General features: G+C 38.9%; 3 protein-coding genes across 9 annotated transcripts in view; 2 read left to right on the plus strand and 1 right to left on the minus strand.

The window, feature by feature from the left end:
* rnf150a (ring finger protein 150a) overlaps positions 1 to 27,970 on the minus strand; it is a 106,046-nt gene that overhangs the window by 33,618 nt on the left and 44,458 nt on the right. The gene's annotated exons all lie outside the window — the stretch shown is intronic.
* On the plus strand, positions 2,865 to 16,015 carry znf330 (zinc finger protein 330). Its single transcript, XM_062033421.1, has 10 exons — positions 2,865 to 2,942; positions 6,920 to 7,054; positions 7,145 to 7,164; positions 10,025 to 10,095; positions 10,184 to 10,260; positions 11,527 to 11,653; positions 11,734 to 11,838; positions 11,990 to 12,036; positions 15,445 to 15,562; positions 15,654 to 16,015. Exons 2-10 carry the CDS (start codon positions 6,935 to 6,937, stop codon positions 15,908 to 15,910), a joined length of 942 nt encoding a protein of 313 aa, XP_061889405.1. The 5' UTR covers positions 2,865 to 2,942; positions 6,920 to 6,934; the 3' UTR covers positions 15,911 to 16,015.
* LOC133639197 (uncharacterized) overlaps positions 25,078 to 27,970 on the plus strand; it is an 86,458-nt gene continuing 83,565 nt past the window's right edge. For both annotated transcript variants that reach the window (XM_062032328.1, XM_062032327.1), the window contains exon 1: positions 25,078 to 25,296. In XM_062032328.1, the coding sequence (XP_061888312.1) occupies positions 25,099 to 25,296 (198 nt within the window). In that variant the 5' untranslated portion in view covers positions 25,078 to 25,098. The remainder of the gene's footprint in view (positions 25,297 to 27,970) is intronic.

Below are 27,970 nucleotides of genomic sequence, written 5' to 3' on the forward strand. Positions count from 1 at the left end.
CCGCCTTCCGCCCGAATGCAGCTTGAGATAGGCTCCAGCACCCCCCGCGACCCCCAAAAAAAGGGACAAGCGGTAGAAAATGGATGGATGGAATTTTACGGCTTTTCTATTTTTAACCATTCGAAATCATCAATCCAATGGGTTTTACTTTCAGAAGTAGACTTTTATATTCCTTTTTTTTTAATCTTGAAAAATGTAGTCCATCCATCCATTTTTTCTACCGCTTGTCCCTTTAAGGCATGGGTGTCAAACTCTGGCCGTGTAATTTCATTTGGCCCTTGAGGCAATATCAAATTAACATTAGAGCTGGCCCGCCGGTATTATACAGCGGTGGTGCCGCTGTAACACCGCATTCACCGCTAATACTCATACTTGCCAACCCTCCCGATTTTCAGTGCCCCTCTCAAAAGTCTCCCGGGGCAACCATTATCCTGAATTTCTCCCGATTTCCACCCGGACAACAATATTGGGGGCGTGCCTTAAAGGCACTGCCTTTAGCGTCCTCTACAACCTGTCGTCACGTCTGCTTTTCCTCCATACAAACAGCGTGCCGGCCCCTGTCACATGATATATGCGGCTTCTACACACACATAAGTGAATGCAAGGCATACTTGATCAACAGCCATACAGGTCACACTGAGGGTGACTGTATAAACAACTTTAACACTGTTACAAATATGCGCCACACTGTGAACCCACACCAAACAAGAATGACAAACACATTTCGGGAGAACATCCGCACCGTAACACAACATAAACACAACAGAACAAATACCCAGAATACCTCTTCCGGGACGCTACAATATACACCCCCCGCCACCACCAAACCCTGCCCAGCTGAGCCCCGACATTAATGAACTAGCATCCCACAAAAGATGGCAGGTATCTGGCTTGGGCACATCAGATTAGATCAGTGTGTTGCAAACTGAGCAGTTTGAAGTCATGAATGGTTGATTTATTCATTGTTATTTTATGTTCAAATTTATTAGCCTGTGGAAAAAGTTCATGTTGATATTTACCTCAGAAGGTTGCAAAAAGAAAAGAGGCATTCAATTTTTTATTTCAATTTTATTAAATATACCATTGATGTTTTTCCGTTTGTTTTTTGAAAGTTGATTTTGCACTATTAAGTTATATAAGCGTTGCTTGTTTCATATTCAGTGTTAAAGTAAATCAGTGTAGCAAACTGAGCAATAATTAACGTTTTATTCATGCACTTTCTCTTGCTACTTCAAGGCTTGAATGTTTGATTCATTCATTATTGTTATTTTATTTTCAAATGTATTATTAGCATGTGGAAAAAGTTTATTTAGATATTTACCTCAGAAGGCTGCAAATAGAAAAGAGGCATTTAATTTTTAATAAAATTGTATTTGGTCCGGCCCTCACTGACTTGGGACCATTGCAAAATCATGTGCGTCCCAAAGTCACCAGCCTTGGCGTCACTATAGACAGCGATTTTAAATTTGACAAACAAGTCAATGGCGTTTTAAAATCGTGTTTTTATCATCTTCGTCTTTTAGCAAAGGTAAAACCATTTTTATCTTTTAACCTTTTTGAACAAGTCGTGCATGCTTTTATTTCAAGTCGCCTAGACTACTGCAATGCACTTTATGCTGGCATTAGCCAAAAAACTCTCTCCCGGTTGCAGTTAGTCCAGAACGCGGCAGCACGACTTTTAACAGGGGCCAGGAAACGTGAGCATATAACCCCAATTCTTCGGAGTTTGCACTGGCTCCCTGTTCATTTTAGAATTGATTTTAAATCCTTGCTGTTTGTTTTTAAAGCTTTACATGGACTGGCACCTCAGTATATCTCGGACCTCATCCAAATTTACACTCCTGCGCGCGCTCTGAGGTCCGAGAGCCAGCTCCAGCTCGTGGTGCCCAGGACGAGACTTAAAACCAGGGGAGACAGGGCCTTCTCTGTGGTCGGCCCTAAACTCTGGAACACTCTGCCCCTCCATGTTCAAACTGCTCCCACAGTGGAGTGTTTTAAGTCTCGTCTAAAGACCCACTTTTATTCTTTGGCTTTTAACACTACGTGAGTTGTGTGGTCTTCTGTCCTCTGTTGTCCTGTGTGGTTAGGGTTAGGGTTATAAATTTTGATGTCTATTTTACTGTTTTAATTGGTTTCACCCTTTAAAATCGTTTTTAATCATATTTATTTTTTATATTGTCTCTGTATTGGTTTTCTATTCATTTATTCTTTGTTTTTATTCAGTCATTGGTGTAGCATAATATTGTTTTTAATATTGTTTTTAATATAGTTTTTAATATTGTTTTTAATATTGTTTTTAACATGGCTGTGCAGCACTTTGGAAACATTCTTGTTGTGTAAATGTGCTATATAAATAAAGTGGATTGGATTGGATTGGATTTGATATGCCATTGATATTTTTGAATTATTATTATTATTATTTGAAACTGGATTTTGCATGTCACTATAAAGTTATATAAGCCTTGCTTGTTCAATATTCATTGCAAAACTTGTTTGGGTCCCTACTAAAAGGTTAATTTGTTCAACCTTGGCCCGCAGCTTTGTTCACTTTTAAATTTTGTCCCACTCTGTATTTGAGTTTGACACCCCTGCTCTAACTCTAAGGGGTCGCAGTGGGTGCTGGAGCCTATCCCAGCTGCATTCGGGCGGTAGGTAATATTAATGATCATTTCTGGGTTGCTCTCTTTCCTAAATATACCAAACGTCATCTCTTCTTTAGTAAATGGGGACACCTTTGTCTTCAACCTCGGATCTCCTCCCAGTCTCACGTTCTATAAAATAAACGACAGACATTTTTAGCATCACACAGAAACGCCACTTTTAAAAACTTTGAATCTACTTCCGCACGGAACCATGAATTTTACGTTCTGTTTCCTTGTTTTCCGCCCGGACGTTTTTTTTAGTGACGGACCGAGCATCACTTGAAGCGCTCATCATTTACGGTAAAGTTAAGAACATGCTTTTTTTTTTTTTTTAATAATCAATGACACCTAATTGTAACAGTTCTGACAATTAAATGAACTACACGGCTACTGATCGACGACGACAATAGTTGATTCGCTTTATAGCATGGAACTTACTGTAGTGCTAGCGAGTAGCCGCTAGCTAGCACTAGCGGGGATGCTACAAAGTTCTCCCTTTTTCTGCGTTGTTCCTTCTCAAAGAGAGCATCCTCTAATATTAGCTCGTTTAACGGCAAATATTGCTACTAGTTGAGAACCATGCAGCATTAATTAGATTAGTTGTGACGTGTCTAAAAAGTATCAAATGCAAATACATAGTTTCCAAAGGTACTTGAAGCATTGTGATGTGCCAAATATTAAGGACGCTATGAATTTGTTAAAGTACAACAATCACTCGCTTTTTTGTCGTGAATTATCCATTTAGATCAGGGTTTTCAACCACTGTGCCGCGGCACTGAGATACAGTCTGGTGTGCCGTGGGAGATGATCTAAGTTCACCTATTTGGGTTAAAAATATTTTTTGCAAACCAGTAATTATAGTCTGCAAATGATGTGTTGTTGTTGAGTGGTCTGTGCTGTCTAGAGCTCGGCAGAGTAACCGTGTAATACTCTTCCAAATCAGTAGGTGGCAGCAGGTAGCTAATTGCTTTGTAGACGTCGGGAACAGCGGGAGGCAGGGTGCAGGTAAAAAGGTGTCTAATGCTTAAACCAAAAATAAACAAAAGGCGAGTGCCCCTAAGAAAAGGCATTGAAGCTTAGGGAAGGCTATGCAGAAGGAAAGTAAAACTGAACTGGCTACAAAGTAAACAAAAACAGAATGCTGGACGACAGCAAAGACTTACTGTGGAGCAAAGACGGCATCCACAATGTACATCCGAACATGACATGACAATCAACAATGTCCCCACAAAGAAGGATAAAAACAACGGAAATATTCTTGATTGCTAAAACAAAATACCGTAATTTTCGGAGTATAAGTCGCTCTGGAGTATAAGTCGCACCAGCCGAAAATGCACAATAAAGAAGGAAAAAAACATATAAGTCGCACTGGAGAAAAAGTCGCATTTTTGGGGGAAATGTATTTGATAAAAGCCAACACCAAGAATAGACATTTGAAAGGCAATTTAAAATAAATAAAAAATAGTGAACAACAGGCTGAATAAGTGTACATTATATGAGGCATAAATAACCAACTGAGAAGGTGCCTGGTATGTTAACGTAACATATTATGGTAAGAGTCATTCAAATAACTATAACATATAGAACATGCTATACGTTTACCAAACAATCTGTCACTCCTAATCGCTAAATCCCATGAAATCTTATACGTCTAGTCTCTTACGTCAATGAGCTAAATAATATTATTTGATATTTTACGCTAATGTGTTAATCATTTCACACATAAGTCGCTCCTGAGTATAAGTCGCACCCCCGGCCAAACTATGAAAAAAACTGCAACTTATAGTCTGAAAAATACGGTAGATGTGGGAAATATCGCTCAAAGGAAGACATGAAACTGCTACAGGAAAATACCAAAAAAAGAGAAAAAGCCACCAAAATAGGAGCGCAAGACAAGAACTAAAACACTACACACAGGAAAACAGCAAAAAAGTCCAAATAAGTCAGGGCGTGATTTGACAGGTGGTGACAGTACACCTACTTTGAGACAAGAGCTATAGTGATGCATGCTTGGTTATGCTTTAAAGTCATATCCAACAATGGTGACAACGACTTTTTACTGTCAACTGAGTTTAGGTTTTTAATGATTTGATGTGCCTCTGGATTTTTTCTATGCAAAAAATGTGCCATGGCTCAAAAAAGGTTTAAAAACACTGCACTAGTGAGATACAGTCTGGTGTGCCGTGGGAGATGTCATTTCACGTAATTGGGTTAAAAATATTTTTTGTAAACCAGTAATTATAATCCACAAATAATGTGCCGTTGTTGAGTGTCTGTGCTGTCTTGAGCTCGGCAGAGTAACCGTGTAATACTCTTCCATATCAGTCGATGGCAGCAGGTAGCTAATTGCTTTGTGGGTGTCAGGAACATGGTTTGTCGTGATCGCAATATGCGGGAGGCAGAGTGAAGGTAAAAAGGTATCTAACGCTTAAACCAAAAATAAACAAAAGGCGAGTGCCGCTAAGAAAAGGCATTGAAGCTTAGGGAGGGCTATGCAAAACGAAATTAAACTGAACTGGATGCAAAGTAAACAAAAACAGAATGCTGGAAGACAGCAAAGACTTACAGCGCGTGGGAGCAGCAGACGGCATCCACAAAGTACATTTCCTTGTGAGATGAGAAAGTTGGATTTCTCACGGCATATTCCCCGAAAACAATAATCTGTGGATTTAAACATGTTCCACATCGTAATATGTGTACACCTGGGAGAAGTGAAGAGGGATAGTTTTATTTTTGACGCTATTTGATGCTATCAGCAGGTGAGTCATCAATGGTGACATCCGCACAACTGTAAATTAAGGTTACGTGTATTTGCTGCTTCCGGTTCTCCTGCGTTCACAAGTTATAATGAAGGCATGCATCGTAACTCCGTTTCACAACACACACGCATACCTGCTTGGCCAAAGACGTAGCATACATTTTTTAAAAGTGCCTGAAAGATATGTATTGGCATTGACCATTGAATGCATCATACATCATTCCTGACCATAAGATTATGCTACTTTTATGCTAAACAAATGCTTCACAGCTAGTCTAAATAAAGGGGCTTTCAAGTAAACTTTACAGAGGCCTTATCTTTTATACTTTGTACATATTTAAACTCATTTGGTGTTATGGTGGCAGAGATTTGCATTTCATTAGGCACAATCGCACATATATTTTAAATTGAAATACTATTGATTACCTGATAATATTTTTGTATCTGTGTAAATTAAGCTAGTTGTTGCCTCACATTAAGAGCTTATTGTAGTGATGTGCGGATCAATACTGAAATATCAATCAGATCGTTATGCTCTAATATCGTTTCTCAAATCAAAATATCCATAGTTTTGATACTTTGGTCAAGGGGTGTCCAAACTTTTTCCACCAAGGGCCGCATACTGAGAAGTCAAAGTATGCATTTAAAAATGCTTAAAACTGATATTGTGTATTATATTAGCCTTTTTTCATTCCATACCGATTTTTGTACTGTCTTTTTCTTACAATTTTGCTATAGTTTTTCCCATACAATAATAATATGGCTGTTTAACTGCATAACCATGTTTGTAAAAAATCTGCCTGTATAAAAATACAGTATTAATGTGTAGTTACACATTTAACAATGTATATTATGAATTTGATGTTTTAATTCATAGGTTAGTATTTTATTTTCTAATTACCTAGCTAAACTTTGTTTCTAATTTAGGTACATTTTATTTTTATTTTGAAAGCTTTTAATATTGTAGATCAGGAGTGTCTAAATGTTTTCCACCAAGGGCCGTACACTAAAAAGTCTAGTATGGGGGTTCCATTTTGATATTAAAAAAAAAAAAATTAACATTACCAAAACTTTGTGTTATAGGTGACTAAAATTATTATCATTAAATTATTATTACACTGGTTTAAATGTAACTTAGATATTGTGTTTCACTATGTAAAAGCCCTTTGAGTCACTAGAGAAAAGCGCTATATGAATATAACTCACTTCACTTCACTTTATATTTTGGTTGACTAACTTGTCCAGAGTGTACCCCGACTTCCGCCCGAGGGAAGCTGGGATAGGTCCCAGTACCCCCGCGAACCCGAGAGGGACAAGCAGTAGAAAATGGACGGATAGATGGAAATTTACTGTAATTTTAGCAGACTAAAGTTTTAATTTCGTTGACTAAAAGTAAATCAATTTAGATGACTAAAATTAGACCAAAACTAAAATAAATTTTTGTCATAAGACTATAACTAAAACTAAATTCAAAACTGCTGTCAAAATTAACACTATGGGTATATATTAATTTTGTCAGCCTGCTGCAGCCAAAATGCCCAAGAAGAAGACCGGTGCCAGAAAAAAGGCGGAAAGTCGAAAGGAGCGAGAGAAACAGAGCCGAGCCAACCGGGATCAGGTGGATTTGGCGAAACACCCGTGCAACTTTAACATGGTGAGAGGCCATTGTGGCTAAAACACAATCCTAATCAATCTCACAATGTCATCATTTCTAAAACATGGTTTATTTCTCTCTGCTTTGTAGGATTGTGATAAATGTCAGAGGTAAGTCACTACATTAACTGGGACTATCAGGTTGGACTAAGGGCGCGTTCACACATGTAGTGCAGTACTCTGGTCCGTACCGCCCGTCTTCCAAAAAGATACTTGGTCACTTTAGTGGGATGACTTAGCGTTCACACAGACCAAATCATCCTCTCATTCTAGGATATTCATACAGTCTGGTCGTGATTGGATTGTGTATGTAGGGATGATACTCGTAACCGGTTTTCCCGGTTGTTCGATAAGAAAAGAACCGAGTCCTCGGACTTGAATCCCTTTTTGAGAACCGGTACCCGTTATCGAGACCACTATAGTAAAGAACAAGAGTTGGTTCTTTATTCGAATCCCTGGAATCCCGTCCCGACCAGAAATGCTCCGTGTGACATCACAAGAAATGGCGTCACGTAGCTCAGTCATTAGGCGCAGATAGCGAAAGCAGGAAAACAATGAACCGGAAAAAGCGCTCCAAGGTGTAATAAAGTTCAAAACAAAAGGTATAATCCAATGAATAACTTTACTGAGAGATTTGAGCAGGGTACAAACACATGACCAACACTTTTACGACCAACCGTAAACATAGCAACCAGGCTAGCAACGCACCTCCTTTACGGCAGCTGTCGCAACGTTCTTAAAACAACCGCAGCACATACATATATATACAACATATCTCCCTTTTTTAACTTTTGTTTTTCTTTCCTTGTAAACAAAACAAAATCACACTGTATATGTGTTGTCTGTCTAATTATAAATAATGCAGATGAGGCGTGTTGGCTGACTTCTTGATGTTTACTTTCACAGCGTGCTCATAACCTCGTTCTTAGCTGCCGGGTGGCGACATGCAACAACACTTTTCGGGGCTACCGCGCATGCTCGTCACTCCCGTTGCATGCTGGGTAGTGTAGTTGTTATTTTCCCTAGCTCATAACATCACATCTTTCCCCCTATAAAGAAACATTTTAACTCAAAGTGCATTTCTTTTTTTAGCTTTAGCTTTTCATTTTTTAGCATTGTAACCACATTTGCAAACAACTTTTCTCTTCATAGAATTTTCTTTCAATAAAGAAATAAAGTGCAAAAATGTGAAAGCATCATAACAAACAGTTATGTCAAATAGCAGCAGAAGTGCACTTTTTGGAGAGCTGTATTATTTTTAGTTTTGTGCCCAAGGGACTGATTTTATTTAACACTATATTATTATTTATACACCTATAGTGATCACAGAGACAGCTTGTTTTTGTGTTACTGTATATATTTGTTTTTCTGAAAAATCCCACTTAATATACTTTGGGTAACAACAGTCAATATTTATTTATTTTTTTAGGGGGGTAACAGTCAATATTTATTTATTTATTAGATTTAATTTTTTTCTTATAATAAAAGTGAGCTTTTGTTAAACCAAATATTGTGTGTTTTTTTCCATATACAACAACCTATATGGACTCGATAAGGAATCGGTTCGATAAGAGGATTCGATAATAGGCTCGAACTCGATAATTTATTATCAAACATCATCCCTACGTGTATGTGACATGTACATTGCCAGCGACACTCCAAAACATCATGACGTCTTCGGGGTCTCTTATCTTGTATTATGGCAGAATTTTTACTACCCGTGATGTAACTAAGAGGATATAAATGACATAAGGAGTTGTGCTCTAATGAGTGTTTCTGATTACTACACCAAACTGCAATGTCTAACACAACCTTTTGTTGAAAATGTATCAGTATGTTTAACTACTGTATTCACGCTTCAACTTAAAGTGGAACTGTACTTTATTTTGAATTTTGTTTATCGTTCACAATCCTAATGTAAGACAAGAACACTTTTCTATTTTTCATGCATTCCAAATCATAAACGCTAGCAAACGTCTGCTAACAATTGAGGCAATAAGAGTTGCTTTAGTCCGCCTATAAAGCACTCTAAAAACATTCAAAAACCTTCTTTAACATTTAATATACACACATAAGTAATGTAACAGGCACATTCATATTAACATCTAATACTGTATTTATGTATTTTGCTCATTTTAAAACATACAGCGGCGTATTATTTTCACAGACGCATCACAACGTTCGTCATTTCCTTCAAGAATATCTACACTATTAATCATGGCAGACTTAATGAGAGACAATGACGACTACTTCGGGACAAATTATGATTCAAAAAGTTATATTATTGAGCCTGAACTTAAGGAGGATGATCTACAAGTTTTAGAAGATGATTTAGCATGATATTACTATTTTACTCTCACCCTAAAGCATCCGTAAGCACCAATGGGACCAAATGATTTAAATCAGAACCAATAGTAAGACATCATTTTAATGTTATTGATATTGTTACACAGCCAATCTGTGTTTTAGTCAGACTATACTTGTGATAAAAATATAATCATTCAGTAATTTACAGCATTTTAAGTATGAACATTGGTACAGTATGACCGACACTGCCTCTGTAACTACTTGGTATTGAACCAAATTTGTAGTATAGTCCAAAACGGAATATAAAGTATCCAAACAACAGAAGAATACGTGCTTGCGACATTTTACCATAAGTATAGATCAATACATGTTACAATAGAAAACAACCAGATATTAACAAGTAGAATAATAAAAGTTTTGAGAAAATAATACAACCGAAAACAATGTAATGTGTGGCCGCAAATGTCAGCAGCCAAATTAAGAGTCTTTATAACTATTTTTATGATCATTTATATACCAATTAATATATGGCAATATAAATCTCGATATAGATTTTAGGCCATATCGCCCATCATGATCGTGTTCACTCGACCAATCATGACAACTTTGAACACAGCCTAAAAGCTAACAAACCAATCATTTCTTTTTCAATGCTCCCTGATAGAAAGCAGAAAAACAGAGCTTTCTGCTACTTCTGCAACTCTGTGCAGAAACTTCCAACGTGTGCACAGTGTGGTGAGTGAGCCGAAAATTACATTTTGCAAAAACAAACAAATAAATATATGTGACGCCTGCAATGATTTCTGTGCGTGTTTGTTACAAGGGAAAACCAAGTGCATGAAGACTTCGGACTGTGTCGTCAAGCACCCCGGGATCCACAGCACTGGAATGGGCATGGTGGTAAGTTGTACGTCTATTCGGAACACCAGCACAATAGGATGACATACCAATATGTATTATTCACACAATATTTTAAATACAGTAAAAGCTGGGGTCATGCGGTTCGGAATTTCACAAAATTTACAGGAAAATAGTGGCAGACAAAAACATTGCGGTTTTTCATGAGTTGTCTCGCCTTCTTCTTCTAATTGACTGAGAGGAACAACACTACCAACCTGCGGCACAAAGATAATACAGTGGAACCTTCATTTACAAACCCTTCTCTTTACGAATTTTCGGTTTACGAGCATTTAGATAGCGCCAAATGTGTGCGAACCAAGATGATCAAATTTCACCTATTTGGGTTAAAAATATTTTTTGCAAACCAGTAATTATAGTCTGCAAATGATGTGTTGTTGTTGAGTGTCGGTGCTGTCTAGAGCTCGGCAGAGTAACCGTGTAATACTCTGCCATATCAGTAGGTGGCAGCCGGTAGCTAATTGCTTTTTAGATGTCAAAAACAGCGGGAAGTAGCGTGCAGGTAAAAAGGTATCTAATGCTTAAACCAAAAATAAACAAAAGGTGAGTGCCCTTAAGAAAAGGCATTGAAGCTTAGGGAAGGCTATGCAGAACGAAAATAAACTGAACTGGCTACAAAGTAAACAAAAACAGAATGCTGGAGGACAGCAAAGACTTACTGTGGAGCTAAGACGGCGTCCACAATGTACATCCGAACATGACAATCAACAATGTCCCCACAAAGAAGGATAAAAACAACTGAAATATTCTTGATTACTAAAACAAAGTAGATGTGGGAAATATCGCTCAAAAGGAAGACATCAAACTGCTACAGGAAAATACCAAAAAAAAGAGAACAAGCCACCAAAATAGGAGCGCAAGACAAGAACTAAAACACTACACACAGGAAAACAGTCCAAATAAGTCAGGGTGTGATGTGACAGGTGGTGACAGTACACTTACTTTGAGACAAGAGCTATAGTGATGCATGCTTGGTTATGGTTTAAAGTCGTATCCAACAATTCCGACAACAACTTTTTACTGTCAACTGAGTTTAGTTTTTTAATGATTTTTGCTGGTGGTGTGCCTCCGGATTCTTTCAACGCAAAAAATGTGCCTTGGTTCACAAAAGGTTGAAAAACACTGCCTTAAACGATAGCTTAGTGTGGCTGAAACGGGGCTAAGGCTAAATAATTATTCGTTTAAGGGGTTAAACGACTTAGTGCGCTAACCACCTCTCATTGGAATGTGTTTTTTCCTACCCACTAGGGGGCGGTGTGTGACTTCTGTGAAGCCTGGGTGTGCCACAGCAGGAAATGTTTGAGCACTCACGCCTGTGTGTGTCCCCTGTCGGAGGCTGACTGCATCGAGTGTGAACGCGGAGTGTGGGACCACGGTGGGTAAGGACCTCCCACCAACCTGGCTCCCTTCCATTGCTCTCACACTGCCCCCTTTTCCCGCTCGTTTACGAAACAGGCGGGCGTATTTTCCGGTGTTCCTTCTGTCAAAACTTCTTGTGCGAGGATGATCAGTTCGAGCACCAGGCAAGCTGCCAAATCCTTCAGGCAGAAACCTACAAATGTGAGTCATTGATTCAGGTGGTGTGGTTAAACATGGTGAAAGTGTCTTTAATGTGTGGGCGTCGCACAGTAAAACTTGCAACTTTGTTGTGCAGGCGTGAGAGAATGTGATCGTGCACCCTGCAGTCATTTGTTTTCATATTTCATTGTAGGTGTTTCCTGCAACAGACTGGGCCAACATTCGTGCCTGCGTTGTAAGGTAAGGCAACAGCTGCGCTTACCTGTGACCGAAATGCCTTTGCACACGCTGCCAAAAAAAAGTGCTCTTCAAACATGCATTCAACCATTGATATTGATGCGGTCGGCTTGGGGAGGCGAGCACTTGCATGTCTGGTTGGGTCATAAGTGTCAAGCTGACCAAGGGAAACAAGACAAACCCAAGAAGGAAGTGTGTCATAAAAGACAAGGCTGCATTTGGGTCAAACGGAACTTGCCAAAAAACAATCCAAACAAAGCACTTGGTGCTTAAAACATGACAACACCCTAATGAGGAAGGAGCTGTATTAGTGCTGTTATCAACACAAAGCAGGGCAGTTGTCAGGGCGTTTTGGCTCTTCGCTAAATACCGTTCACTGGTGCAACATGAACAAGAGATTGACCAGTTATCGACGTGATATTTGGCATTTTGACGTTTTTTTTTTTTTTGGTGCAACATAACCATCAGCAGATACAATATTGACACATACGAGATCAGTATTTAGTATTTAAAACATAATTATTGAAGTAGATAGTAATAACCACTGCTCAAGCACCAGCTCTTTATCCTGTTTGACAAAAGTTCACTTTTTGCTGGAGCCCAATTGAATTTTTCTGGAATTCATTTAAAAAATTAAAAAAAATACTCTCATTGTCAATAACTCTCCCCCGATATGTTTTGATTAGGGCTGCAACTAACAATTAATTTGATAATCGATTAATCTGTCGATTATTACTTCGATTAATAATCGGATAAGAGAGACAAACTACATTTCTATCCTTTCCAGTATTTTATTGAAAAAAAAACAGCATACTGGCACCATACTTATTTTGATTATTGTTTCTCAGCTGTTTGTACATGTTGCAGTTTATAAAAAAAGGTTTATTAAAAAAAAAAAATCTAAAATAAAATAAAATGCCTCTGCGCATGTGCATAGCATAGATCCAACGAATCGATGACTAAATTAATCGCCAACTATTTTTATAATCGATTAGTTGTTGCAGCCCAAGTTTTGATATCTGAATTTGTGAGCGCCACACCACTCCTCTCATTCTGGTCGCCTACAGTACATCTCCAATGCTTATCCTATTTTTCAGACCGTTGGGCGCACCGGATGACAAAGCGCATTGCCGATGAGCGGGTCCGTTTTCATAGAAAAGGCGCTACGGATTACCAACTGGGTCATATTATGATTTTTTTTTCTAAATGTAAAATACTTCCTTGTGGTCTACAAAACATGTGATGGTGGTTCCTTGGTCAAAATGTTGCATAGATGATGTTTTACACATCATCTTCAAGTCACTTTCTGACCGTCGCTTCAGGATGCGCCGTTTTGTGGGCGGTCTTATTTACGTGGCTCACCTTCCACAGCGTCTTCTCCGTTGTAGCGGTGTAGCGTGCAACGACGGGAGTGGAAGAAGCGTCAAAAGATGGAGCTACCGTATTTTTCGGACTATAAGTCGCAGTTTTTTTCATAGTTTGGCCGGGGGTGCGACTTATACTCAGGAGCGACTTATGTGTGAAATGATTAACACATTAGCGTAAAATATCAAATAATATTATTTAGCTCATTCACGTAAGAGACTAGACGTATAAGATTTCATGGGATTTAGCGATTAGGAGTGACAGATTGTTTGGTAAACGTATAGCATGTTCTATATCAGGGGTCACCAACGCGGTGCCCGCGGGCACCAGGTAGCCCGTAAGGACCAGATGAGTAGCCCGCTGGCCTGTTCTAAAAATAGCTCAAATAGCAGCACTTACCAGTGAGATGCCTCTATTTATGCCTCTATTTTTTAAATTTTATTTATTTACTAGCAAGCTGGTCTCGCTTTGCCCGACATTTTTAATTCTAAGAGAGACAAAACTCAAATAGAATTTGAAAATCCAAGAAAATATTTTAAAGACTTGGTCTTCACTTGTTTAAATAAATTCATAATTTTTTTTACTTTGCTTCTTATAACTTTCAGAAAGACAATTTGAGAAAAAATACAACCTTAAAAATGATTTTAGGATTTTTAAACACATATACCTTTTTACCTTTTAAATTCCTTCCTCTTATTTCCTGACAATTTAAATTAATGTTCAAGTAAATTTATTTTTTTTATTGTAAAGAATAATAAATACATTTTAATTTAATTCTTCATTTTAGCTTCTGTTTTTTCGACGAAGAATATTTGTGAAATATTTCTTCAAACTTATGATTAAAATTAAAAAAAATTATTCTGGCAAATCTAGAAAATCTGTAGAATCAAACTTAAACCTTATTTCAAAGTCTTTTGAATTTCTTTTAAAATTTTTGTTCTGGAAAATGTAGAAGAAATAATGATTTGTCTTTGTTAGAAATATAGCTTGGTCCAATTTTTTATATATTCTAACAAAGTGCAGATTGGATTTTAACCTATTTAAAACATGTAATCCAAATTCTAACATTAATCTTTAACAGTAAAAATTACTAATGATGTTCCATAAATTCTTTTTTTAATTTTTTCAAAAAGATTCAAATTAGCTAGTTTTTCTCTTCTTTTTTTCGGTTGAATTTTGAATTTTAAAGAGTCGAAATTGAAGATGAACTATGTTTCCAAATTTAACTGTCATTTTTTTCGTGTTTTCTCCTCTTTTAAACCGTTCAATTAAGTGTAAATATCATTAATTATTAATAATAACATAGAGTTAAAGGTAAATTGAGCAAATTGGCTATTTCTGGCAATTTATTTAAGTGTGTATCAAACTGGTAGCCCTTCGCATTAATCACTACCCAAGAAGTAGCTCTTGCTTTCAAAAAGGTTGGTGACCCCTGGTCTATATGTTATAGTTATTTGAATGACTCTTACCATAATATGTTACGTTAACATACCAGGCACGTTCTCAGTTGGTTATTTATGCGTCATATAACGTACACTTATTCAGCCTGTTGTGCACTATTCTTTATTTATTTTAAATTGCCTTTCAAATGTCTATTCTTGGTGTTGGCTTTTATCAAATACATTTCCCCCAAAAATGCGACTTATACTCCAGTGCGACTTATATATGTTTTTTTCCTTCTTTATTATGCATTTTCGGCCGGTGCGACTTATACTCCGAAAAATACGGTAACTGTTTTAATGACATTCCGACTTTACTTCAATCAATAACGGAGCAGCATCTCCTCATCCGTGGCTCACTAGTGCAACAACAACGCCGGAAATGTGTCCCGTGAAAAACCGTCCGACCGGAACGCTCTAATAACTAAAGTTCCGGCGCTTGTGATGTTGAGCATCAGGCTGCGAGGGTTTGGATGAGGGGGAGCGAGTCAGCATAGCATACACTAGTGCCTTGACGGAGAAGCACCACACATTGGAACAGACCTGAAGTGGACCAGAAACTGGGCTTTGTTTCCAAACATGACTTGTGCTCCTGTGCCCTCCTCAGGCCTGTTACTGCGAGGACCACGCCAAGAGTAAGGTCTTCAAACAGGAGAAGGGCAAGGCGCCGCCGTGTCCAAAGTGTGGCCACGAGACACAAGAGACCAAAGACCTCAGCATGTCCAGTGAGTGAGCCCGACACTCTTAACCACCGCGTTACCGTGTATAATGAGTCACATGTCCACGCTCTGTTCGTTTCTTTCCCCACCGCCGCAGCTCGCACGTTGAAATTCGGACGCCAGGGTGGCGCTGACGAGGATGACGATGACGACGGCGCATCAGGCTACGACGCATACTGGAAGAATCTGGCGTCAGGAGGCGGAGCACGCCAAGCTGACGACTATGACGACGACGACGACTATGAGGAAGATGATGATGAGGATGAGGAGGAGGAGGAGGAAGACGACGACGAAGAAGAGGATGAGGCCAAAGAAGGAATTGCTTCTCTTAAATTAGAGGGAAATGTTGCCTGATGTGACAGGTGGCATTTTTCTTTATTGACTTCACTATCAAATGTCACGTGTGAAACTGTTACCAAGCACGGCAACAACTGAATAAAAAGATTTAGCCAAACATCGCACATGGTCAGGATTTGTAGTATTACTAGTGTGTAGCCACTTGTCATTGCTTAATACAGTCATGTGACAAAAAGGTGGTTTGTGCTACAACACATCGTAAGGCGTGCTGGCAAACACTCAAATTTCACAATCGGACAAATGCTCAGTGACTCATCGACAATTTGGTAAATCCTAAACACGTTTTGTCTATTCCGAAGAACCAGCAGTAGATTGGATTTTGGTCTATTTTGTCAGTTAAAGGAGCGTTCTGCAAAAAAAAACTAGTCAAATATTTGTGTTAATGTTTTTAAGAATCTGCTGCAAAGATGTGAATCCCGGAAACACTCCGCACCACTCTCACCAACTTACTGGCAAACACCACGGCTGAGTTCACACCAAGCAAGATCACAACCAGAAAGCCTGGGGATCAAACTTGGTTTGACAAACAGTGCAGAAGAGCAGCCAAGAAAAAGCGACGGCTCTTAACGCAAGATGCGGACATCCAACGACACGGCATCAAGGCAAAAGTCTCTGGAAGCAAGGGCAGTGTGTTAAATCAAACTGAGATACGAGACAATATAACAACAAGCTGAAAAAAGATCTATCGGGCAAAGCACTCAGCTCGAAGAAATGGAGGGGCGTTGTGAATTCAGTGGCTCTACACACATACCCGTGATCCCACATTAGGGAATCTCATATCTCAGCAAGTGAAAAGTCCAACATCTTCTGCCAAGTGCACATTGCCTGGGGCATCAGCACAACTCCAGCGCCAGAGCCCACCACCCTCTCACTTTGGTGACGTCCACTTCAAACCCCAAAAGGCGAGGAACATCCTACGCCACCTAGACCCAGGTAAGGCCTCAGGGCCGGATAAAATCCCTACGAGGGTCCTCAAAGAGTGCGCCGCAGAACTGGCCAGTCCCCTCAGGCGTCTCTTTCAACTCCTCTCGTAGCTTGTTTCCTCACCAATGGAAAACTGCAAGAGTGATTCCAATTCCCAAAGGGGACTCTTAATCAGATCCATCTAAGTACCATTCCATATCCCCACTCAGCATCATCAGTAAAGTGATGGAATCCTCTGTCCACAAACAGCTACAGAGATATATCCTCCGCCATGACCTTATCTCCAATAGACAACATGGTTCCAGACCAAACCACAGCACAGCACACATCCTTACAGTTTTGTCACAGACATGGAACAACACCCTGGACAAGGACATTAGGGGGGGAAATCGACCAGGTTTGGCACAATGGCCTTTGTGCTGAACTCACGTCAAAGGGCGTGACTGGAAAACTGCATGGCTGGCTACAGAACTACCTTCAAGGAAGAACCATTAAGGTCGTGCTCTCTGGTCAATCTTCATTTCCACTTCCCATCAACGCATCTGTACCCCAGGGATCAATTCTCGGCCCTTCACTATTCTCCATCTTCATAGATGTTGTTGTGGAACAGGGTGAGAACACCATATTCCTGTATGCGGACCACTCCACCATCTTCGCGCCTACAACATTAAATGAACCGGAAGTAGCTGCATCGCTACACAAAGACCTGGAGAACATCCGAAAGTGGGCCGACACCTAGAAGGTCACTTTCGAGCCCAACAAGTCCAGGAAGAGGAATCCATCCCGCCCAGATCTCTTCTTTGGCGCCACTTAAATCGAGCTCTGTGAGCAGATAGAGGTTCCGGGTCTTTGCATTGACTCCAAACTAACGTGGACCAACCACCCGTTCAACATCTGCAAACATGCTGGCCAACAAGCTTGACGCTTAAGGCAGAGCCAACATCTACAAGATCCAGGTTAGGACCATTATGGAGTACTCCTGCCTAGCCTGGAGGAACGCCGCTCAGACCACGCTCAGGCAGCTCGACATCGTCCAAAGAAAGGCTGTCAAAATCATTGCGGTGGATGAGGACTTTGCCCTACAGCAGTTCGCCATCACATTAAAGCCCTGGCAGAGGGTACTACCAAGCCATGCCCTGGAAATCCCAAAGTCAAACACCAAATGCCTTGACAGGAGCTTACTCCACTCTTGCTATTACAATATGGAACAACCTTGCCCCCTATGGTTGTTGGAGACATTACATCAAGCAGTAGTCATGCCTTTAAGAAGAGCCCTCAGTTTGTGACTATAATCCCTTAAAGCTCAAGGACTTTAAATGAGCAAAGATGTACAAACAAAAGTTTGGACACACCTTCTCATTCAATGTGTTTTCCTGACTATTTACATTGTAGATTGTCACATCAAAACTATGAATGAACACAAGTGGAGTTATGTACTTAACAGAAAAAGGTGAAATAACTGAAAACATGTTTTATATTCTAGTTTCTTCAAAATAGCCACCCTTTGCTCTGATTACTGCAGTGCACACTCTTGGCATTCTCTCCATGAGCTTCAAGATGATATCACTTGAAATGGTTTTCACTTCACAGGTGTGCCTTATCAGGGTTGATTAGTGCAGGGATTCTTTAACTGGGGTACACTGGCTCCATCTAGTGCCTACGTGTCAAAGTCAAGGCCCCCGTGCCGAATTAATGATCTATGGCCCCCGGGATGATATTTTGATTAGTATTAGAAGCGGCCCGCAGTGTTGGCGCTAGGAATTTTCAAACTGGGACCCCATCAAGTCATAAAAATGGGATACCACAGTAAATTTTTGGGGTCCCACTTTTTTTCTAACCGTTCTGAAAGCAAATGATAAATGTATGCATTATCCTGTCATATCTCACGTTCTATATTGTGTTTTGGAAAAATGTTGTCATAAACATTACTTAAAAAAATAAAACAAAAGAAAAAAAAATGTATGCATATGTACATGTATTCAGTTATAAACATTTTAATTTTCTTCTTTCCTTCATGGATCTAAACTTTACAGCTGCCGGTATTTTTTTCTAAATTTTGATTGTAATATATTCAGAAGGTGTTTGTTCTATTTTTGGCCCAAGTAAGACAAAGAAAACAAACTGAAGTTGTCCTTATTTTTTTAGTTTGAATGCCATGATTTGAAATAGTCCGGCCCACATGTGCACAGATTTTCCTCCATGCGGCCCCTGAGCTAAAATTACTTTGACACCCCAGAGTACGCCAAAGAATCACTTTAAATATTCAAACAGTGTTACTGTTCAAGCTGTGTGTTACAGTGGCCAAACATATTCAATATATTTGTTAAATAAAACATCTGCCTTGTTTTTAATGAATACTTAGGCCTACTACGCTGCTGTGTGTTAATGTTGGTCAATATGGTGGTACTTGGAGAGCCAAGGGTTTTCTGAAGTGGTCCTTGGTGAAAAAAGTTTGAGATTAGTGGAATTTCTTGCTTTATCAATGGGGTTGTTGGGACCATCAGTTGAGTTGTGAATGAGAAGGTGTGTCCAAACTTTTGGCCTGTACTGTAGTTGTAATATACATGAAATGTATAGATCCAGGTCAGTGATAGGTTCTTTGAATGTATTTTCTTACACCTTCCAGAGCAGCGCTGGCTATCGAGTTGATAGCGCGGCTTTTAGCTTTAATGCCGGCGAGCCAGGAACAGAAAAAAACCACGCAGCTGTGATTATACATGGAGTACACAACCACTCCACGCATCTGCAAACCGTCATCGTCATACTTCCCATGCTGCGTCTACTCCTTCCCAGACTTGGTTCCTATACGACCTCGGCCTGTGCCTTTTGGCTGCCAATAAGTACCAAATGTGGTCCAGCCAGAGGTAAAGCTAGGGTCATTGGGCCAATACACAATCTGACTAGTATACTTCTGACCTCGTCGCTGGCCTGAACGAGTGTTTTGATGTTGTATCTTCATCTGATACCCCTGGGATCCTGACTTCCTCTGTATAATAAACCCTGTAGTCCATTAACTTAGGCTGCATAGCCCTGCCCCAGAGTTACAAGCAGAGGTGGTTAGGGTAGCCAGAAATTGTACTCAAGTAAGAGTACTGTTACTTTAGAGATTTATTACTCAAGTAAAAAGTAAGGAGTAGTCACCCAAATATTTACTTGAGTAAAAGTATGTTGTGAAAAAACTACTCAAGTACTGATAACCTGTTCGTTTAATGATGACGGCAACAAATAATGCACAAAAACATAAAAATAGCAATGAGCAAATTCAGAGCCAGGAATATCTCTTAAGCAACTAAAACAATAATATATATTAAATAATAATACATTAACATAAAAAAAAATTAAGGCAAATTGAGCCACAATAACTTAACAGCACCATAGGCTCAGTAGGCAGACATTACAAAGGAAAATAACAAGTTAGCCTTTACGCAAACCATAAACTCTGATAGGTGTGGACTGCACCTGGGAACACACTGTGCACACATGCGTGTGTGTGTGTGTGCGACTATGTGTGTGTGTGTGTCTCTGTCTGTCTATGAGGCTGCAGTGCGTTAATAAATGTCCCCACAAGATGTACATTTGACAGTGATTCATAGCAGGGAAGCTAACATCAGCCTACGGTGACAGCCAAAATATCTACTAACGTTACTTACCGCCATGTGCTTCCTCGAATTTGACGTTGAGTTCATGTAAGCTTAAGCTTGTTAATCATGTGACCGCCTGGCTGTGTTTGATTGGTGAAACGGAGTCAAACGTCACCAGTGACTGCATTTGATTGGTGAAACGCAGGCATGCTACTTTGAAGGTCTGTCTGACAGACCAAAACAAACAAAGCGTGCATTAACAGATGGATAAAAATCAGTAGCGAGGAGCGAGCTGAATGTAAATAAATGGAGCAGAGTAAAAGTAGCGTTTCTTCTCTATAAATATACTCAAGTAAAAGTAAAAGTATGTTGCATTAAAACTACTCTTAGAAGTACAATTTATCCCAAAAGTTACTCAAGTAGATGTAACGGACTAAATGTAGCGCGTTACTACCCACCTCTGGTTACAAGTGGCTGTTTTCCAGAGTGCGTCGAGCTGTGTGAGAAATGTCCAGTCAATGTGACTTATTGGGGTTTAAAAACAGCGCCACCATGTGGTGTATTTGTCCATAAAAATAATAGCACACGCAACATAGTGGAGTAGAGGTGTCCAAAGTGTGCGGCCCACAGCTCATTTTTAAACACATTCTACATATACTATTAAAACTAAAAAAGCGGAATAAAAGGTGACATGTAACGAGAAAAAGTTGCAATTAGGGCTGCAACAACTAATCGATTAAAATCGATTATAAAAATAGTTGCCGATTAATTTAGTCATCGATTCGTTGGATCTATGCTATGCGCATGCGCAGAGGCTTTTTATTTTATTTTATTTTTTTAATAAACCTTTATTTATAAACTGCAACATGTACAAACAGCTGAGAAACAATGATCAAAATAAGTATGGTGCCAGTATGCTGTTTTTTTTCAATAAAATACTGGAAAGGATAGAAATGTAGTTGGTCTCTTTTATCCGATTATTAATCGATTAATCGAAGTAATAATCGACAGATTAATCGATTATCAAATTAATCGTTAGTTGCAGCCCTAGTTGCAATGTTGACTCGAATCACATAAAGCTGATGTAGGCTGTTTTGTTTTTTTCTCTTTAAAGCTGCCATCACTCAAAAAATAATAAATCAACATCAATGTTTTGAATTATTGACCTATTCAAAGCCCCAATTACTTCACATCACTTTGAAATATTTTTTGGGTACAATATTACACATTCTGTGTGTTTGCCACACTAAAAGTTTTATTGGACAAAAAGGGCATAAAACAATAAAAAAATAAATACAATTTGAATAGACGGATAGATCTGAAACTGATCTAGAGATTTAAACACTGTTAACATAAGTCATAACGGGACTTTTTTTTTTTAAACTGTTATTGCTAAAAAAATAATGAATTCAAATCAATGTTATGAATCAATGACCTATTTCGCGCTCCAATTAAGTCACATCAAATATTCCACTTAGAATTTTTTTTTTTGGGGGGGGGGGGGGGGGGGGGGGGAATATTGCATATTTTGTGTTTTTTGCTATAAAAAACAGGGTATAGCATAAAACAAAACAAAAAAAAAACCGTTATATTGCAGACCTGAATTTTATCTAGAGCAGTGGTTCTCAAACTTTTTTCACCAAGGACCACCTCAGAAAACCCTTGGCTCTCCAAGTACCACCATAATGACCAACATTAACACACAGCAGCGTAGTAGGCCTAAGTATTCATTAGAAACAAGGCAGATGTTTTATTTAACTAGTATATTTAATATTTGTGTCCACTGTAACACACAGCTTGAACAGTAACACTGTTTGAATATTTAAGTGATTCTTTGGCGTACTCTGGGGTGTCAAACTCATTTTAGCTCCGGGGCCGCAGGGAGGAAAATCTGTGCACACGCGGGCCGGACTATTAAAATCATGGCATTAAAACTAAAAAATAAAGACAACTTCAGATTGTTTTCTTTGTCTTACTTTGGCCAAAAAATGGAACAAACACCTTCTGAAAATATTACAATACAAATATAGAAAAAAATACCGGCAGCTGTAAAGTTTAGATCCATGAAGGAAAGGAGAAAGTGAATGAATTTTTATGACTTGATGGGGTCCCTGGGACCCCATTTTGAACATTCCTAGCACCAACACTGATGGAGTATTGGTGCGTGCAAAACAGCAGCAGGCGGCTGTGGCCTGCGGGCCGGTTCTAATACTTATCAAATATCATCCCGGGGGCCATAGATCATTCATTTGGCCCGCGGGCCTTGACTTTGACACATAGGCACTAGATGGAGCCTGTGTACCCCAGTTAAAGAATCCCTGATCAAGACAAAAAATAATATTTATGACTTATTTTTAAAATTTTTATGACTGAGACCCTTCGAGGTCACCTGGACCAAACCTGAGGGGAGTCGTAAAGGTTGAAATAAACTATATATTGTATGGTTTAGGACAGGGATGTCAACAGTGAATAATGTATGAATTTGCTTCTGGATTTCATTATTAATTATATAAATTGTTTTAAGTAGACTGTCAATTTTACAGTAAAAACTTTACATTTACAATATTTTACTGTAAAATATAGCTTTTTTTTTTTTTTTAGTTTTTACAACATTTTATGGTAAATGGAAAAACAGTGCCACTGTTTTTTTTTTGTTTTTTTTACGGAAAACGCTGGCAGTTTAGTTGCCAGACTTTTTGTGTTAAATTGACATTGGTTTTTACAACATTATATTGTTCATGGAAAAACAGTACAAGTTATTTTCTTATTCTGGCAATTTAGGTGCCAGTTTTTCTACCGTAAAAACAAATGTGCAGTCTTTCCATTTACAGTAATACACCGTGAAAAACTACAATTGTACATTTTACAGTCAAACTGGCAGCTCAGTCAACACAATTTTAATGCAAAAAACAGTAGTAGTTTTTTATTTATTTACAGTAATATGCTGTAAAGAACAACGTAAAATGTATTGTTATTTTTATTAATTTGATGGGTAGTTTGCTGTAAAGTGAAGTATTTTTATTTAGACAAAAACATGTTTGGAAAGTATGATAATATACTGTAATAATTGTTGCAATATTGGATACTATTAAAGTTTAAAAGGTATGCAATTTCAAGCAGCACATATATTTTTTCTGTCAAAATGAAAATAAAATCAATTTAGTGAGAAAATATTAAGTACTTTATTGACATCATTTGTATGTTATTTATTTTTATTTTTTTTGTCAATAAAAATTACAATCATGTGTGCTTACGGACTGTATCCCTGCAGACTGTATTGATATATATTGATATATAATGTAGGAACCTGAATATTAATAACAGAAAGAAACAACCCTTTTGTGTAAATGAGTGTGAATGGGGGGAGGGAGGTTTTTTGGGTTGGTGCACTAATTGTAAGTGTATCTTGTGTTCTTTTATGTTGATTTAATTTTTAAAAAAAATATATATATTTTTTAATTTCTTGTGCGGCCCGGTACCAATCGATCCACGGACCGGTACCGGGCCGGGGCCCGGTGGTTGGGGACCACTGCTGTAAAGAACAACGTAAAATGTATTGTTATTTTTATTAGGGATGTCCGATAATGGCTTTTTGCCGATATCCGATATTGTCCAACTCTTTAACTACCGATACCGATATCAACCGATATATGCAGTCGTGGAATTAACATATTATTATGCCTAATTTGGACAACCATGTATGGTGAAGATAAGGTACTTTTTAAAAATAATAATAAAATAAGATAACTAAATTAAAAACATTTTCTTGAATAAAAAAGAAAGTAAAACAATATAAAAACAGTTACATAGAAACTAGTAATGAATGAAAATGAGTAAAATTAACTGTTAAAGGTTAGTACTATTAGTGGACCAGCAGCACGCACAATCATGTGTGCTTACGGACTGTATCCCTTGCAGACTGTATTGATATATATTGATATATAATGTAGGAACCAGAATATTGATAACAGAAAGAAATGGGGGGAGGTTTTTTTTTTGGGTTGGTGCACTAATTGTAAGTGTATCTTGTGTTTTTTATGTTGATTTAATTAAAAAAAAAACAAAAAAATGATACAGATAATAAAAAAAACGATACCGATAATTTCCAATATTACATTTTAACGCATTTATCGGCCGATAATATCGGCAGGCCGATATCGGACATCCCTAATTTTTATTAATTTGATGGGTAGTTTGCTGTAAAGTGAAGTATTTTTATTTAGACAAAAACATGTTTGGAAAGTATGATAATATACTGTAATATTTGTTGCAATATTGGATACTATTAAAGTTTAAAATGTACCCAATTTCAAGCAGCACATATATTTTTTTTCTGTCAAAATGAAAAAAAATCTATTTAGTGAGAAAATATTAAGTACTTTATTGACATATTTCTAGATGTTTGCGGGCCAGATAAAACGACGTGGCGGGCCAGATCTGGCCCCCGGGCCTTGAGTTTGACACCTGTGGTTTAGGAAAAGAAAAGGAGAGATTTTGTCATTGTGTGGAAAACGTTGTGCACCATTCTGTGTTTCACTTAAAATATATTACATATTTGAACAAATTATATGCTTGGTTGTGATTACGTTCACTGTTGTAGTATTTTTTAAAATTTTTTTTTTTTTTACAAGTATTTAGTTTCCATAGTGAAGGTGACGTATCTGACAGCGGGAGGAGGTCATGTCTAGTAGGGCGTGTGTGTGTGTGTGTGTGTGTGAGAGTGTGTGTGTGCCTTGGAGAGATCCCGGCACAGTGTTTTTTCTTCTTAACTGGGACGGCCACGGAGCGTCATCGTCTGCCGTGAAATGTGACTGCGTGACCCGCGGCTTCATGACGGCGCGCTCGGTCGTCTTGGTCCAGCGCATTCGTTGCCGAGCGGTAAGACCACCTTTTATTTTCAATGCGTGTGCGTGTGCGTGGGGCCGCGTACTTTGTGAAAGAAGCCGTCCAAGTGTCTAACTTTTACGGCAACGTAAAGTTGCGCGTAATGGTAGGTGTGCACGGACGGCGGCCACGCGTTTCCGTGTACTTGTGCGTCCATTATGGGTTATAACTCCCACATGTTTGTCAGGGGGGGGGGGTTTAGTTTCACTTTCTGTTGGTGACGAGCACGAGCCTCGCCCACTCCTCCCTGTGACGTCAGCGCGCGTTCGACGTGCACTGGCGGTATGGAGGTTCATTTGTAGGGCTGCGAATCTTTGGGTGTCCCACGATTCGATTCAATATCGATTCTTGGGGTCACGATTCGATTCAAAATCTTTGTTTTTTTTTTCGATTCAACGCGATTCTCTATTCAAAAACGATATTTTCCCGATTCAAAAGGATTGTTCTGTTACAACTAAAAGTTGTAAACTTGTTGTTGAAATGTGTTGTGCTTAAATAAGCTTGTTATGTAATTAACATTATTACATGTGTATTTGTCGCCATCATGTGGTCATGGCAGTTAATACATCTTTGAAAAGTGTGTATTTTGAATCAAACTTTATTGACCGGAAGTTACATAAGCCAAGCAGAGAAATCTCCGGTTCCAGCACGTACTTTATGGTGGTTATTTTCGAAGAAAAACTGCATATATCCTTTGTTTAAGGTTGCATCGCCGTTTCACTGTGCCGTTAGGGGTGCATGTCTGATGCAAGGGCTGTTTAACACCTTTTGAATGTCATTAAACCTGCTGACAACGCTCATCGGTGTTAAACAGCCCTTGCATCAGACATGCACCCCTAACGGCACAGTGAAACGGCGACATCCAAACAGACAGAGGTAACGCAGTCGTCGCACGCTAGAGTGAAGCTGACCACTACTACGCCACAACGCTACAACGCAAACGGCATACAGCAGTGATTCAGCAGTCATCATCTAGTCCACCCCACCATGTCCAGCAAGGCGCCATTTGTAGAACCTTTATTTAACCAGATAAGAAAACCCATTGAGATCAAGATCTCTTTCACAAGGGTGACCTGGCCAAGAGGTCAACAGCACATGTCACAGAGCAGTTTCAAAATAAATACATTAAGACATACATTTTAAAATACATAAGAGAAGTGTAAAACAACAGAGATTTACATCTTTAAAAACACAGGCACTGTGCAAACATCTCTCGCTGTTTGTCCCTCAGGACAGAACGGAAGGCTCCAAATGGAAGTAGTTCTGTAAGTTTCAGTTTCGTCTGCAAATCATTCCACGCCATAGGGGCAGCAATGCCAAAAGCTCTTTTGCCAAATTCAGTCCGTACATGAGGAACAGTTAAAACATACAAATTGTTAGAACGTAATGCGTAAGAGCTGCTTTTTCTTTGTAACAGAGTACACAAGTATGGAGGTATTAAACCTAAAAGAGCCTTATAAATGATAGTCAGCCAATGTGTGTATCTGCGTGCACTCAATGAAGATAAGTCTGACTTCATATACAGTTGACAATGGTGGGTGAGACTACGACAGCCAGTAACAAATCTTAGTGCTGAATGAAAAACAGTGTCCAAGGACTGGAGGCATTTAGATGAAGCACTAAAATAAAGCACGTCTCCATAATCAATTACAGGCAAGATAGTTGCTGTCACCAATTTCTTTCTGACTTTAAGAGAGAAGCAGTTTTTATTTCTAAAAAAGAAACCAAGCTTTACCCTAAGCTTAGAGACCAAGTTGTTAATATGGGCTTTAAATGAAAGCTCCTGATCAAGAGTAAAACCCAAGTACTTGTAATATAAGACCTGCTCTATAGGGTTTCCATTTGATGTTACAATATTTGGAATATTTTCCAGTAGCACCCTTGAATGAGAGAAAACCATTACCTTGCTTTTATCTGTATTTAAAACCAATTTAAGATCAAATCTTTAAAGACCCGGTCCGAGGCTTCGACGAACTCCTCCACAGGTTCCGCAGTAGCTAGGGCAAGAGCAAAAGCTGAGGCAGCCAAAGCCCGCCTCGGTTTTGCAGCAAAAGAAATGGACTTAAAAGTAGAAAAAGCTAAAATAGAGGCATCTATTGAATTTCTTCAACATGAAAAAGATGTTGCATCTGCTATTGCTGAAGCAGAGGCATTAGTGAAGTGTGAAGTGAAGTGAATTACATTTATATAGCGCTTTTTCTCAAGTGACTCAAAGCGCTTTACATAGTGAAACCCAATATCTAAGTTACATTCAAACCAGTGTGGGTGGCACTGGGAGCAGGTGGGTAAAGTGTCTTGCCCAAGGACACAACGGCAGTGACTAGGATGGCGGAAGCGGGGATCGAACCTGCAACCCTCAAGTTGCTGGCACGGCCGCTCTACCAACCGAGCTATACCGCCCCACAACAATTAGAAACAGCTGTAGTGACACACGCAGCAATCCTTGTTCTTTTGTCACATCTGAACGTACAAAGCAATATGTCCTCAGCCAAGCTGAATTTGTAAGAGGGAAAATATGTTGTTACACAGCCATCACAATGTGAAAATGCTCCTCAGAGCAAGTCAAAGCTCACTAGCAATCAATTACTTCAACCAACAAAACAAAGTGACTCTAAACAAATGCCCTTTGGCCCCCCTAATGATCTTAAAAACTTCCAAAACCCCTCAG

The sequence above is a fragment of the Entelurus aequoreus genome, linkage group LG22, assembly GCF_033978785.1.
Source record: "Entelurus aequoreus isolate RoL-2023_Sb linkage group LG22, RoL_Eaeq_v1.1, whole genome shotgun sequence".
In the NCBI taxonomy this organism is placed as follows: Eukaryota; Metazoa; Chordata; class Actinopteri; order Syngnathiformes; family Syngnathidae; genus Entelurus; species Entelurus aequoreus.